This window comes from Corylus avellana, chromosome 1, assembly GCF_965113065.1.
Source record: "Corylus avellana chromosome 1, dhCorAvel1.hap1.2, whole genome shotgun sequence".
Taxonomy (NCBI): domain Eukaryota; kingdom Viridiplantae; phylum Streptophyta; class Magnoliopsida; order Fagales; family Betulaceae; genus Corylus; species Corylus avellana.
In genome coordinates this window covers 42345424-42361013 of record NC_142490.1, presented here as the reverse complement: position 1 = coordinate 42361013, position 15590 = coordinate 42345424, and the positions used below count along the sequence as shown (strand labels likewise).

The following is a 15590-nucleotide window of genomic DNA, read 5'->3' as shown; positions in this document are numbered from 1 at the left end:
ATCTTAATGCTCGGAGAATGCAATAGATAGCGTTGTGATATGTGGCACAACCATACAACATGATCTCTAGTTGATCGGAGAAAATTATTTTAACTCAGTCTATTAAACTGACATGTATCTATAACAATTAAAAATACATGTGAGAAATACATGCAGGTCGAAGGAATTTCTTCCGGTTGTTCAATTTGAATGAAAACTGTATTCTTAATAATTTCTTGTCGAAATGAGCAATGAATAAAGATGAGAAGAATCATGATGACCATTTGACATGTAAATATGTCATTGGTTAAATTTGCCCTCCTGCTCTTTCTTCTTATATTCCTAATAATTTCTTATCGAAATGAGCAATGAATAAGGATGAGAAGAATCACGATGACCATTTGGCGTGTAAATTTGTCGCTAGTTAAATTTGCACTCTTCTTTCTTGTTCATGAATAACCTTCAATTTTTTAAAGTCCTTCCAAGTTACAGCTATTATTGAATGAGTTTTCACTTTTCACCTTTTGGATTAAGGAGTCCTTTAACGTTCAACATGAACTCTCTATGAGGCAGGCAGCAAAACAAACTCTTCACCATGGACGAATGACGATGCAATTCGCATGAAACAGAGACATATATGTAGGCCACGTGAAGAATCCAGGTTTCTTGTTTGACATCGTATGGATATGATTTGCTACCAAAGAGTAGTAAAAAGCTATGAATAAATCCAACGGTAGCAACTGGCAAGGGCAATCAAGCCGCCGGTTTTCCAGCCATGATGTGGAAACGTCGTTTAGGCCCGTTTTATGGCAAACGTTTCTGACCCGAAAATACACATTGTATATAACAAATTCTAAATCATTTAAATAAAATAAAATAAAAACCCTTAAAAGATATGCATAACCAGCACGTGTGAGATGTTAAACACGTTTATGCGGGACCCACAAGAAGAGTCATGGATGCTAACCGATGCTTATAATTAGTGTCACATGGCCTCCACAATTTCTGAGATAAAAAGTGGAACATACGCTCGCGCTGTATCTACTATCTTCTAGGGTTTTGGGACACCAAAGTCTCTCCTCCAGCATCAAAGGCTCTCTCTCTCTCTCTCTCTTTCTCTCTCTCTCTCTCTCTGTGCTTAACTTCGGAATATTTGGGACGAATGGGTGGGTCAGTGAAGGATGTGCAATCAAAGGCGGAGCTGGATAGCTTGCTGGGGAGTGGCGCACCGGTGATCCTACACTTTTGGGCCTCGTGGTGCGAGGCTTCCAAGCACATGGACCAGGTCTTCTCCCACCTCTCCACCGATTTCCCGCACGCCCACTTCCTCCGGGTCCGTTTCTTTCTTTCACTTGGCTTTCAATATGTTTCTCTGTGATATTTCTAGTCGTTCATTCGTTTCCTATTGTTCTCCTTTTTTTTTTTTTTTTTTTTAGTCTGAGTTTTTGGGCTAAAATTTTATAGGTTGAAGCTGAAGAGCAACCAGAGATATCCGAGGCTTATTCGATATCTGCGGTGCCTTACTTCGTTCTCTTCAAGGTTTGTTTAATGGGCACTTCCTTTTTTGTTTTTTGTGTTTTTTTTTGGGTTTATATTGGTATTGGGTATGCTTTGTGGTTATCTCTATAAGATCACACTAATAATTGGTAAAACAGCCCCAATAAAATCATTGGGGTGTGGCTTTCATTTATAGACAATTATCGCGTAACAGTATATCTAAACTTTACATTTGAATTTGAAAGTAAAAACAGAAATTCGAATTACAGCAGAAGACTAACAACGTGAATACTTGTTCAACATGGTTATGTGTTATCCTTTGAATTTGTTTTATCCATAACTGCAGCATCTTTTGATTTGATTTTATCTTTATCTTGATTTGCCACAATAATCTCCACCTGAATCTTTGCAACTACTGTATGTGAGAGTTCTTTTTTCTGTGTGGATGGTTTGGTACTACTCTATTGGTGTATATTCATTAGTAGGTGGGCATTTGTCAATATATAGGGTTCGTTTGATAAAACTTTAGAGTGTTTTGAGTCTTTTTGTGTGTTTATTTGTTTGTTATTGCTCTTGTTCTTTTGCTAAAAATTAAAAAGCTGTCCTAAATGCATTGCCAAACATGCCCTATAGTGTTTGTATTCCAATAGCAGGAACAAATTTTTAAATTTAATAGATCATACTAGCAGTTTATAGGTTTTAGATGGGTTGAAATTAGATAATTTCCGAATGTGAAATTGGATAGTTGAAGTTTTATGTCACCTCACAGTTAGTTTGAGTGAATACCCACAACAGCATCATCTGAGGAAGAGGAAATGTAGAGTTATGACATGATCTTGGTGGTAATATTTGATATTATAGAAGCTTAATGTCATTATAGAGTCAAAGTTTTATGTTACCTCATTGTTAATTTGAGTGAATACCGACAAGACAAGATGTCATCATCTGAGGAAGAGGGAATTTTGGTTTATGACATGAACTTGGCATTAATATTAGATGGGGTTAATAACTTTTTTGGTACCTGAGCTTGCACTTTTTTTTTTTTTTCTCCCTTAAGTTTTAAAACCGTACAAATCTAGTACCCAACCTATGAGAAAAGACAGAATTAGACCTCTGTCAGTTCAGTCAACAAAATTAGCACGTGTCACTCCCATAATACACCATGTGGCGTACAAAATAAAATAATAAAATAATAATTAAAAATAATAAAATTACTTATAAAAAAATAATAAAAAATAAAATAAAATTTGGGGGTGGCTCCCTTGGCCATTCGAGCCACCCCCTTGGAGCCAAGGCCACCCCCATCTGGCCGGAATTTTATTATATATTTTTTTTAACTATTATTTTTAATTGTTTATGCCATGTGGCGTATTATGGGAGTGACACGTGCTAATTTCGTTGATTGAACTGACAGAGGTATTGATTCTGTCTTTTCTCATAGGTTGGGTACTAGATTTGTAGGGTTTTAAAACTCAGGGAGGAAAAGATAAAAAAATGCAAATTCAGGTACCAAAAAAGTTATTAACCCTATTAGATATTATAGAAGTTTCATGCCATTCCTTTTGTAGAGTGACTACCTGTTACAAATTGAGTTTTATGAGATTGGGGAGGAGATTTTAGAAAGTGAGATGTTGTGATACAATGCAGAACTGATGTTCTAATGGAGATTTATGAGGGGTTTAGATACTACTAAGTTGATTTGCAATTCTCAGGGAATGCTTGAACTGACCATGAAAACTAAATGTTTCTGCTGTGTGGCATGTTATTGTAAAATATCATAACTATTTATCCATGACTATTAACGGTCAGATTTTTATAGCACGTCCAAACATGCTGTCCCCCTCTTTGATTTGTATTGAACTGTTTCATGTTCCCTTTCCTGTTTAGTTTTTTTTTTTTCTATTGTTTCTTGTTCTTTTCGTTTTTTGGAAAGGGGGTGTTATGTGAAGGATTATATCTTAAGGTTTGATATTCTACTGTTTGTAACAACCCCATGTATTTATTTATTTATCTTTAAGTATTATAAGAAACCACTGCATCTTTATACTTGGCCAATCTTTCCCCCTCCGTCAAATACTATTCCTTGTGGTTAATCTTTGTTAGTTATTGAAAATCACTTTCTTTCTCAGGATGGTAAGGCTGTTGATACATTGGAGGGTGCAGATCCATCTAGTTTGGCCAATAAGGTTGCTAAAGTTGCTGGTTCAGTTAACCCTGGGGAACCTGCTGCTCCTGCCAGCCTTGGGATGGCTGCAGGACCTACCATTCTTGAAACAGTCCAAGAGTTCGCTAAAGAAAATGGCTCTTCCAAAGTGGAAAACCAAGTGAAACCTGGCCTTGGTGATGCACTGAAAAAGCGTCTGCAGCAGCTCATTGACTCTCACCCAATTATGCTATTCATGAAAGGAAACCCTGGAGAGCCAAAGTGTGGGTTTAGCCAAAAAGTTGTTGAAATTTTGAACAAGGAAAAAGTTAAATTTGGAAGCTTTGATATCCTAGCTGACAGTGAGGTTCGTGAAGGGTTGAAAAAGTTTTCTAACTGGCCAACCTATCCACAGATCTATTGCAAAGGAGATCTTCTTGGTGGGTGCGATATAGTTATTGCAATGCACGAGAGTGGTGAATTACAAGAAATTTTCAGGGATCATGGGATTGACACAAATGCTTCTAATGAGATAAAAGTGAGTGAACCTGGAACTGGAAAGGGTGGCATCTCTGAATCTTCTGGTCTAAGTTCTACCTTGACCTCTCGAATTGAAAGCCTGATCAATTCAAGCCCAGTTGTGCTGTTTATGAAGGGAAAACCAGATGAACCTAAGTGTGGTTTCAGCCGTAAGGTAGTTGAAATCCTTGGACAAGAAAAGGTGGTTTTTGAGAGTTTTGATATCCTTTCTGATGAAGATGTCCGTCAAGGGCTCAAAGTTTATTCGAACTGGTCTAGTTACCCCCAACTATATATTAAGGGTGAACTTGTTGGCGGATCAGACATTGTATTGGAAATGCAGAAAAGTGGGGAACTGAAGAAGATGTTAGCTGAGAAAGGTGTTGTTCAGGAGGAGACTCTTGAAGATCGATTGCAGAAGTTGATCAGTTCTTCAGCAGTGATGGTCTTCATAAAGGGTACCCCAGATGCTCCCAGATGTGGTTTCAGTTCCAAAGTTGTAAATGCCCTACGCGAGGAGGGTGTAAATTTTGGGTCCTTTGATATATTAGGTGATGAGGAAGTGAGGCAGGGGCTAAAGACCTTCTCAAACTGGCCTACTTTTCCTCAGCTTTACTACAAAGGTGAGCTAGTAGGAGGCTGTGACATAGTACTGGAGCTGCGAAGCAATGGAGAGCTGAAATCTACTCTATCTGAGTAGGATTTGGTGTGATTTTGTAAAATAATGCGGGAGCGTCAGAAGCGTCTGTTGACATCATACTTGTATTGAAAGTTTGCTTTTATATGCGTTATGATTTATGTTCTGATACTCGTGAAATGGGTTTTGGGTTTGATACTTCTCTCGTCTGCAAAACTCTCCATTATTTGTGACAGATCTAAGCTATATATTGTGAAGATTTAGAGTTGTCTGCAGAAATCTTTTTTCTTTTTTCAAATATGAATATCGAAATCCTAACTTAAGAGGGGAACCATTACATTAGCATACTATATAATTTACTTGTGTGATTAATTTACAATGGAGGATTGAATGCTTAAATTGCATGGTCAGTAAGGTATTAAAAGAGAGAATTCTTGGATTAGAAATTCTCTTTTTCGCTTTTCCCGCTCGTTCAGATTCCAAAGTCTAGATGGGCCTGTTTGTGAGCCTTGTGAGTAAACAAACAGAGCAGGCCTTTTACTGCCTGTAACGTGTCAATGTCATTGTACATAGCAAATTCGCTCTCTCTGGTGTGATGATTCAGCACATTCAGTCCCCTCTATTATGAGGAGAGGTCACCCCTTAGAGGGCCGTCTCTTTTTTTTTCTTTCTTTTTTTTATTTTTTTTTTTTTATTTGCGAGTAAAGTTGTAGTTTTACAGTAGGCTAAGCCATCATCTATACCACGTGTTAATTGACAATTGGTTATGATGTAGATTAAAACTCAAACAAAAACAAAGGATCTGCGGACAACCCCTAAAAACAACAAAAAGGCCTAACAACTAGATGATTATAAAAAAAAAAAAAAACTAGAGAGGAAAGCCAACACAAACAAAGGCCTACAAAAAGGCAAAAGAATGAGCTCCACTAAAAATTACATTAGAAAAGCCCCAAGATCCAGCCAAACTCTATTAGTAATTTAGTATGAAAATCAAGAACACCTTGCAAAGTGTTGACTTTCTTTTCTGAAACAACCTAACAATTCTCTCACACCATATAGTATACGCAGTAGATCCCAATATATATATATATATATATATATATATATATATAGTATACGCAGTTGCAACTAGCATAAACTTGACCACAAGGGATAGTAAAAACTTTCCTCTAAAATCAGAAAAGTTGAAATCAAAACAGGACTCAACTTAATTTACATACTGCAGGGTTGAACTTGAATATGATACTTTCTACAGAGCAGAAAATCATGCGCATAAAAATCTTAATAACTTAAAAGATTTTCTGTTTCAGATTCCTTCAATTTGCAGCAATGCAGTTTACAATTTGATACTTAAACTTTTCGAAGATTCTGACCTCAGTTGAGCAATAAACCGCCTTGCAAAAGCAAAATTAGGCGTTATGTTCCACCAGAAGTAAAAAAATTCAGGTCTGCTTCATGCCAAGAATTTTCTCTGTTTCAATGTCTTCATCTATGTCATCAATTTTCATGCGATGCAAAAGTTCATGCACTTCCTTTCCACCTCTTATATGTGCCTTGATCAAAGCATGATACATCTGCCTATTCAATGGGATGACAGTCCTCAGCGTGCTCACAAAAGCTTCTGCATCTCCAACATTGCCTTTATCACCAAGCCAAGACAGTAAGCGTTTAATCACCTTAGGGTTGGGCTTCCATCCTTTATTCTCAACATGTAGAGAGAAGGCTACTTTCAAACATTCCAGAGCTTTCTCCATCTCACCCTTATGCAGGTATCCAGCTGCCACTATGCTCCAACTGTTAGGAGTGGTAGCCTTTCCTTTCTCCATCAAGTCTCCAAGCATTGCTTCTGCTTTCTCATGTAAACCCTTTTCAGAATACCCAACAATGACAGTATTTGGGACTCGAAAATCATAACAGTTCCCAGATGATTCCCACTCCTTCATTACTTTCTCAGCTTCTTCAAGCTCACCAAGCCTCACCAGAGACTCCAGCATTCCGATAAAATCCCTGTTTATGCATCTGTTACAAGCACTCTTCTCCAGACCCCATAATCTCAAGACCTCGTCCTTCTTCCCTAGCTTTGCATAAAGTGAAATGAGATGGTTGTAGGCAAGTCCATCTTTCTCATCCAGCTTCTCTTCCAATTTCTTCAGAGCGTCAATCGCCTTATGGGGTAGGCCAGCTTTTATGTAGAAATTGGCGACAACTGAATATGTGTTCCAATCCATGACAATATGAGGTTGGCACTCCATCTCTTTTAAAATTCTTTCCATTCCCTTAAGATCAGATCTCACACCATATGAATTGATACATATTCTGTAGCTGAAGTTGTCAGGGGAAACATTATTCTCCTTCATCTCCGTTAGTACATCAGGAACCTTCTCATGCTGGCCAACATTTGTGTATAGACACATCATGTCATTGTAATTGAGAGCTGATGAAGCAAAACCCATCTCCTTCATTTTCTGCATATGTGAGAGGGACTTCTCAGTTTGGCACTGTCGAACATAGCAATTCAGGAGAGCACCATACGTCTTCTCAGTCTTATCTTGGTCCTTCAAGTTATTGAAATAACTCTCTGCAGAAAGAAATCCTTGAACCCTGCCAATGAGATCCAACTGCACCGCGTGTTCAATAGGTGAAAATATACATATACCCTTTTTATTCATCCACTCAGAAACCTGCACCACAAAGTAGGCGAAGATTACAGACAAATTCGTTAATGACCAAATTTTTTTCTTGATTAATACTACAAGCATATAAAGGGAAAGAACCCTAGCAAAATCATTGAGCATACACAAAGTCCTTCGGACCTTCACGATCTTCCTCTGCTTTGATGTTAAACAAAAATCACTAAACACAATCAATTAATCACTTTACACAAACAAATAGATAAACACCTTTAAACTTGAAATCTATATCTTATAGTAAATTATTAATTCCTTGGTCCCCTATACACGCTTACCCTCCATTTGTTTAGGGGAAAAAAGGAAATTTAATTCTTACTTCCATTTGTCATATACACTTGCATCAGCCTCAGAGGGGTAAAGGGTTTAATTTTCTCGACCATTAACTAAACTTTCTAACACCAAAAAATTCACTTCATTTCCCCACATTTTCTGAGTAACCAAACAGAGACAAAACCAGAACCACTCACCCAATTAAATATATTAAAAAAGAAGAAGCAATTGCAAACCTCTAGGGCCTGAGTGAACCTCTTGCGCTTGCGAAGATCTTTAACAATGCGACGAAGCTCGGCGACACCGACCTTATTTCCATTCTGGAGCCAATCATCGAGCTCCGGTACCACGCTTGTGCCGGGGTCGCCCAACGGACTGATTCGCGAGTACAGGCTCGGCCTTTTGGTCCTACTCGTGTAGTACAATCTGCTAGCAATCGCATTTCGGATTATGGTTTTCGTGAAGAGCTTTCGATCCATTTGCTTTAAGGTTTTTAGACACGCACAGAGGAGAGTGGATCTGGGAGTGTTTTGGGTCTAGGGTTTAAGGTTTTGAATATATGGCGTGGCAGGTTGTGCTAGTTGACTACTGTTACAAATATCATCGTAAATTACGATGAGCATCACTATTAATCTCTTTAAATTTGATTTTTCTTTAACAAGCTTTCTATTTTATTTAAAATTTAACTTTGATCAATAAGGCTCTTTAAATATTAAGTGACAGTTGTTTCTAAGAGGTAGTTCAACCGACTTGGACCACGCTTATTGAAGCGGAGGTCACTAGTTCGAATCTCCCTCCCCCTCTTGTGCGGACATGTCAAAAAAATAAAAAATAAAAAAATACTAAGTGCCAGTTTCTAATGGGTAGCTCAATCGATAGTAAACTACGCCTTATAAAGCGGAGTTCATTAGTTTGAATCATCTCTCCTCTTCCCTTGTGTCGACATGTCAAAAACAAAAAAAATACCAAGTGCCAAGAGTGAAAGGTATTTGGCTTTTTAATCTTATATATTCACTTTCCTTCTCTCTCTCTCATCTACCAAGAAATAAAATAAATAATAATATTTAACTAAAGTAGAGAAATATGTAGAGAGTTTGATATTTAGTTCATTTTAAAAGTGACGGTTCAAATTTTTTAAAAAAGTAAGTTTTTATCTTCAAATTTAACTTTTATTTGAAGAGCTCAATACGAATGCTCTTACAGTCTATATAAGCTATTTTCAAAACTAACTTCCACGTTGAATATAAAATTGAATAGATTGCAATTTTTTGGTCGAGTCAATGACTAAAAGATTTATGAGTTTGATTAGAATATTTTAGTAAGCTAAATGTTAAGTGTTTTTTTTTTATATTGTCACTTTCTATTTTACTTTTTAAGAAAATAATATTCACCTAAGATTAGGAAAACACTATAAAGCACTTAGCATTTCTCTTTTGTTAATATTTATAGATATAGTATTAAGTCATTGGATAATGGTAAATGAATATAAGTCACCTAAAGAAAAAGAGTTACAATCGGAAGCATGTGATATATTACGATCTTAAATGTCCCACATAACCTTTTTCTTTTTTTCTTTTTTTCTTTTTTTGACATATCCACACAAGGAATGGGAAAGGAGGGAGGAAGATTCAAATTAATAATCTCCGTTTCATAAGGCATAATCCCCACCCAATTGAAATATCCCTTAGAACAATATCTCACATAACTTATGTACAATGTTAATAGTAGGTATTCAAGCTCTTAAATATATGATGAACCATACATGAAGTTTGTACCATTGAGTCCAAACTAGAATTTGGGCTTTTTGAGGTTTGGGCTCAAAGATGAGCTTGTGTCGACCATGTTGTATGATGGTACTCATACCCTCTAAATGTAAGTCCATGTCGATTTGTTTAATCGATTCAATTATTTTGGTTTCCTCACATCCAAATCCTTAATATTTTTTTATTTTTTTTATTTTTCTAATTAATGAGGAAGAGGGGGAATTAAATCCTTAATATTTTTCTATTTTTTTTTATTTTCTTAAAGTATTAATTAAATAAAATTTTAATTTTTTGAAACAAGTGATCTAAAATTATGAATTTGAATTTTTTTATATATATTTTAATTAAATATTTCTTGTATTTAATCTCATTTATTAATAAACACGTGAAAAAAAAATTAAAGTATTAATTAAATTCATAACTTTCTATTAGCTTAATTTCTCTCCTTCAAATTGAAACAAGATTTCTTCCTAAAATGAAGAAAATAAAATCGTGAACTCCTTGTCTATATCAAGTAGAATTTCATGTGTTTTTATGAACACTGAACAACTTATAGTATGGTAAGAAATTATATATATCCACGTGATTTGCTTGACTACATCCATCAAGATAAATATATGATTTGTAGCACTATAGAAGTATATACTTTTTGCTGGATGTGACAGGGCCGGTTTGGAATTGTGTTTAAAAAACAAAGCTTTTAAGTCAAAAAGAACTTTTGGCAAAAGTCAAAAATGTATTTTAGCTATTTTTAAACTTTTTGGACTCTTAGAAGCGCTTTTAATTTTTTTATCAAACGAATACTTTTTTCTTCAAATGAACTTTTTAAATGTTAAAAGCATTTTTAAGCTCCTTAAACGCAATCTCAAACAGGCTTTAGTACTACAAGTAATTAAAAAAAAAAAAACAAAAACAAAACAAAACGTTCCAAAAGAGCAGCTGAAATAGGTTTTTCAAAGTCATGGTCTACTAAATAAAATAACCGTTATAAGGTTATTAGTTAATTAATACTTTTTTTTATTAAAATAGTCTGTTTTATAGAATTTAACCCGAAGGTTCAAGTTCTTGCTGAGCAAATACAATATGCTGGATGCACAAAGGACTTTTTCTCAGTACAGACTTATTCTAAAGACTATCTAAGAGCTAGTTTCACTAACAATGAGCTGCTTCATTCGCCTCCGCCCATACGTGACCAATAACTCAACTCTGTAAGTTGTTGAGATTATATATATTTGATTTTTTTTTTTTTTTTTTTTTCTTGTTTTGACATGTCCGCACAAAAAAGGAAGGGAGATTCGAACAAGTAACCTTTGATTCATTAGGCGTGATCCTAACTGATTAAACTACCTTTTGGGGCAATTTTCACTTTCTAACATATAAGAAACTAAAAAAAAAAAAAAAAAAAAAAAATTCACGACCAAGGCTCCAATAAATAGAAAATAATTATAATTGATTTTTCAGGAAAGTCTTCTAACTTTGCTGCGGTCGTGTTCGTCTCCCATGTAGTGAGCAAGGCAATCTAACAACTTCATTTCAAGTGCCTTGTACTGCGCTATTTGCATCTGCAATTCCGCCTTCTCTTTCCTTAGATTCTTGTTCTCCTTTAGGAGAAGCACACGATTACTGTCCTCCTCCATCCCACCACTCATCACCATCATCGTGCTCTGATCTGATGATCTCTGATCTTGATCAGACGCCTTCAGGTACGCCGGAAACACACTCGGCTCGCACTTCTTCCTGCTTATCTCCACCAGCATATTCCTGTACCCCTTCTTGAACTTCTCGTGCTTGAATTCCCATATTTTTGATGATGTTTTCTTGAATCCCTGCAGGTTTGAACAAGAAACGTGATTTTAGTTATAACTTCTTTTTTTCTTTGACCTTTAGAGAAGAACAGAGTTTTCTCACGAATTGGGTCGGAGGAATTTTCTTTAATCTAGTCTATAAAAATATGTTTTCTTTGAACATGTGACAAACACATATTTTTTTAATAACAAAAATAAATTTTATTAAAAACTCACGTGCACATCACATATTATTAAAAAAATAAATATATATTAATTTTATAGACTAAATTAAAAAAAATTCTAACAACGAAACTATATCCTTAAAAGAATATCTGGGTTGACTTTAGTGCAAGCTTTCCCTTTCTTATCTTTACCAGGCCAGCTGCCAGCAGGATGGTTTTGACTGGTTCTCTGGAAAAACTAGCATTATTTTGACTCCAATATTATTTGTTTTCCCTACTTCATTAATTATGACCAACTTGGTTGAATATGTTGATTCCCGACATCATCGACTTGAATCCAAGATATCTTTGAAAAATGGGGCTTTGAACAGCTGAAAAATGCATGCATATCACATCTTTTTTTCTTTATCTTTCTTAATTCTGGCCATATACTTTAATTGATTCTCATTCAAATACTACGAATTAAGGTACGTGCTACGACCATTCAACTTTCATATTGATTAACTACAAAAAAGAAAAGTAAAAGAAAATGATATTAATTGCAAGATATTCTCCTATATCTAACCTAGAGGGATATACTTATATACGGATTCGAATCTCCTGAAATTCTCTAAAATTGAAAGATCTTAGCCGTCCAATATTATTTAAGAGTCTACAATAAGCCACATGCAAAACAAAATAATAATAAAATATGCGATGGCCGACCACTTCCATGACCCTTGGAGTGGCCAGCCACCCCATGCTCAACTGAGGTTGCCGGCCACCCCATTTATTTTATTATTAGTAGAACACAAGGCTTGTTGTAAACTCTTGAATAACATTGGACGACCAAAATCTTCCAATTTCAGAAACCAAAATTTCAGGGATCCGGATCCCATATATACCTTTTCTAAAGAAAGCAAATTAACCTATTAAAAGCATATGTAGATACCATTACGCTAAACGATCGATGGCTGATTTACTTTGATATCCAAGAGGATTTGGATTATTGTTCTTAAATTTGAGCCCCAATTGGTTGTATTGAGCGGTAAGTCACTTGGAGCTAAGATTCGACCTCCGAAAGCTTGAATTTTACTCGACCCGTGTGAAGAGGGCGTATGTGGAGAAGTCCCGGATACCCGGTTATAAAAAAAAAAAATTGACATGCATTCTTAATCTGGTGTGGGAGAGAGAGAGAGAGAGAGAGAGAGAATGCTCACATAAGTATTAAGCTGGCGAATGAAGCTGGAGAAGTTGTTGTGCTTGAAATATTTAGGCAACAAGAGCTCGGAGAACTCGGCAGGAGACCATACAACAAACCCAGTTCCCTCTCCATTCCATGACACAATTCTCTTGCCATCTCCATCTCTATCATCCGCTGCAGCTCCTTCTTCCAACAAATCATAAGTCTTCGATAAAAATGGAGCCGGGCAGCGCGCCCTCGGAGACTGGCTCGAACTCTTGCTTGTGTTGGTGCTGCCGCCCTGCAGCTGGTTGATCAGCTCCAACCCATTTCTAGCCATGCTTGAGTTTTATTAATGGTGCCCAAAACATTTCTTGGTTCCGCACCCTCTTGCTTCTTATACTGCGCGCTCTCTTGGAAAGTAGTAGGCGCCGTGTGGAAGGTTGACCGATTGTTTCTTCTTCTTTTGTCTTACCCATTCTTATTATTATTATTTTTTTTTTCTTTCTTTCTTTCGTGCGCATGCAACTTTTCTTTTTCGATGGAGAAGGGCAAATTTTTAGAGAAATTTCGGCGACATTTTTTATATTTGAAATCTTAGCAAAAGATTGACATGTGATGTGACAGGTGTTTCTTGCCCAAAGCCAAGGAATGGAACTACGGAAGTTTCGTGATATTAGCGTCAGGAAGTGACAAGTGGAACTTTAGCACTTAATTAAAAGAAGGATTGTAGAAATTTCTTTCCACTTGGCCTATAATATTGTTACGACGCTTTTTTTTTTTTTTTTTTTCAAAAAAAACAGTTAAATTTCATTTATTGATAAGCGAGCATCATAAAGTTTAAATAACAAAAAACAAAGTTCAGAAGCAACCATTGTCAAAACTACAAGGTTACAAGTGTCAAAAATAACGTATTACATTCTAAACTCAAACAAAATCCGCTAACCTATTTCAAATTAAACAGTGAATCTGCGCCAAACAGACTCAAATCAATGCATAGGTAGCTCTTATTTCTTGGCTCTTATTCCTAGGCATTGAGGGCAGAGAACCCCAAACCAAAACTCATCTTCCTCAACACAAAAGTCAGGATAATATTCACATCCACAACCCAAAGGTCTGGACCAAATCAACTACTCTGAAGGGCATCAGGCGGGCAGATCGAGAGAGAGGACCAAGCATTATTACAAGCAAAAACAAAACCGATACATGGAAACAAAACAAAACAGAAAGAACATAAAAAGGAAAGCCAATCGCGCGCTTGCCGGAAATCGACAATGAAATGGGGCGTTGGAAGCTCATTGCTATGGGGGGCGCGAGAAAAAAGGCCGAGCAGAGGACGGTGGGCGGTGGAGCAAGCGTAAAGGAAATCGGCGGTACACTCAAACGAAGGGGAAAGTTTGAGTGAAACCCCATGAGCATTACCCACAAAGAGTACCTAATTAAACAAGCAGAAACAACAAAAGCAAAAGCAAAAAAAAACACAAACTCTAGCAAAAAAAAACAAGAAAAATGAGAGAATACAAGAAAATAAAACAAGAAACCCAAAACAAAAACCACGTCGGGGAGGAAGGTTGCCGGGGGAAAATGGCCGGAACGCGAAGAACCCGAACGAAGCCAAAGAGGACAAGCAGAGGGGCGAGCAACCAAGGGCGGACCCAGGCTTTCGTCCCCACAAAATTTTACAAATTTTCATAAATTTCCTTCAAATATACCAATTTTATAAATTTTTTCCTACAAAAATCATATATTTGTCCCCCCAAAATATTATTTGTGTCCATTTTAATTATTATTTTTTAGTTTTGCCCCCAAAAAAAAAAAAATTACTTGTGTCCCCTTTTAAATTTTTTAATTTATTATTATTATCATTATTATTATTATTATGCCCCCTCTTTCAACATAAAAACACCTAAAATACCCAATTCATTTAGTTTCCCTCTATATTCTAGTTCACTTCTAATCAAAAACTTAATTTGATTTTGGACCCTCATTGAATATGTGAAAGAAAAAGTTACACAGTTTTAGTTCTTTGAGTGGCTTCTAACCAGCAGTCAATTTTTTGAGTGGTTATTTTGAGTCATTTAGGTTTATAATATTTGTTTTGACATCACAAGTTAAATGGTTTTATAATTTATAATTGCAAAATTTTTTTTTTCTTAAGCTGTTAATTTGCTAGTTGTTTATACTAATGTGTATTTGCAATGACATGAGATTAAATGTAAGACTTCTATGCTTTATTTTATATAAACACGCACAAACACATATAAAAAAATTATATGTATCTATGTGATTTTGTATCTATATAAGTCGGTCCATCTATCCAACCAAAAAAAAAAAAAATTCGTCCCCCCACACTACAAATCCTAGTTCCACCCCTGCGAGCAACGACGTGGGTTCAGCAAGGACAGAAGATCGGGCTAAGAACGGCCGATCCAGAAGCCTAGAGCAAAAAACGAGGACTAAAGGAGGGGACAGAGGCGAAAAAAAAGGGAAAGGAAAAATTGCCTAAAGAGTTAGGGACATCAGGTAAATAGGCTAATTCGCTAAGAGAAAGAGGACGATGGAATGGGAGGGGAGGGGGGAGGCAAAAGAGGGAGAGGGGAGGAGGGCCGGAGGGGGAGAACAAAGGTTCTCCCCCTCTGACGGCGCTCTCTGCTAGAGTTTGCTAGAGATGAAACTCTAGCAGAGAGGGGAGGGGGAAATGCCGTCTTTTTTTTTTTTTTTTTTTTAATTCTCCAATGCCTAGCTACTTCATTTTAGTCATTCTCTTCCTTTCTCCCTTCGTTTACTTGTTATGGGTATCTTAAGAAACACATAAATTTTTAAGGGGTAATTTCACTTATCCTCATGAAGTTACGCGCTTTTTGCAAACACCCCCTCAATGTTTAAAGTCTCTCACTTTAATGCATCAAACTTTGATTTCCTTCCACTTTTCTTATTCCGTTTGGATTTTCTGTAAAATTC

The 15590-nt window shown here is 36.2% G+C and overlaps 3 protein-coding genes across 3 annotated transcripts; 1 reads left to right on the top strand and 2 right to left on the bottom strand.

The window, feature by feature from the left end:
• Positions 1–979: 979 nt before the first annotated feature.
• GRXS17 (thioredoxin family protein) lies at positions 980–5043 on the top strand. The gene is made up of 3 exons (XM_059580198.2): positions 980–1312; positions 1444–1518; positions 3606–5043. The coding sequence occupies exons 1-3, from the start codon at positions 1142–1144 to the stop codon at positions 4836–4838; spliced, it is 1479 nt and encodes a 492-aa protein (XP_059436181.1). The 5' UTR covers positions 980–1141; the 3' UTR covers positions 4839–5043.
• Positions 5044–5919: 876 nt separating this feature from the next.
• Positions 5920–8315, bottom strand: LOC132171263 (Tetratricopeptide repeat (TPR)-like superfamily protein). The gene is made up of 2 exons (XM_059582538.2): positions 7972–8315; positions 5920–7456 (listed from the first exon to the last, which is right to left on the bottom strand). The coding sequence occupies exons 1-2, from the start codon at positions 8212–8214 to the stop codon at positions 6218–6220; spliced, it is 1482 nt and encodes a 493-aa protein (XP_059438521.2). The 5' UTR covers positions 8215–8315; the 3' UTR covers positions 5920–6217.
• Positions 8316–10892: 2577 nt separating this feature from the next.
• LOC132172641 (heat stress transcription factor A-2c) lies at positions 10893–12996 on the bottom strand. The gene is made up of 2 exons (XM_059584175.1): positions 12667–12996; positions 10893–11324 (listed from the first exon to the last, which is right to left on the bottom strand). Exons 1-2 carry the CDS (start codon positions 12967–12969, stop codon positions 10956–10958), a joined length of 672 nt encoding a protein of 223 aa, XP_059440158.1. The 5' UTR covers positions 12970–12996; the 3' UTR covers positions 10893–10955.
• Positions 12997–15590: the final 2594 nt, after the last annotated feature.

What these genes read in the sequence shown, in the direction of transcription:
- LOC132172641 (XM_059584175.1), bottom strand. Translation starts at nt 12,969, where the DNA reads ATGGCTAGAAATGGGTTGGAGCTGATCAACCAGCTGCAGGGCGGCAGC. An exon ending in TTCGCCAGCTTAATACTTAT is followed by an intron (nt 11,325 to 12,666) that starts GTGAGCATTCTC and finishes TCAAACCTGCAG; the next exon opens with GGATTCAAGAAAACATCATC.
- LOC132171263 (XM_059582538.2), bottom strand. Translation starts at nt 8,214, where the DNA reads ATGGATCGAAAGCTCTTCACGAAAACCATAATCCGAAATGCGATTGCT. An exon ending in GGTTCACTCAGGCCCTAGAG is followed by an intron (nt 7,457 to 7,971) that starts GTTTGCAATTGC and finishes TTTGTGGTGCAG; the next exon opens with GTTTCTGAGTGGATGAATAA.
- GRXS17 (XM_059580198.2), top strand. Translation starts at nt 1,142, where the DNA reads ATGGGTGGGTCAGTGAAGGATGTGCAATCAAAGGCGGAGCTGGATAGC. An exon ending in CGCACGCCCACTTCCTCCGG is followed by an intron (nt 1,313 to 1,443) that starts GTCCGTTTCTTT and finishes AAAATTTTATAG; the next exon opens with GTTGAAGCTGAAGAGCAACC. An exon ending in CTTACTTCGTTCTCTTCAAG is followed by an intron (nt 1,519 to 3,605) that starts GTTTGTTTAATG and finishes TTTCTTTCTCAG; the next exon opens with GATGGTAAGGCTGTTGATAC.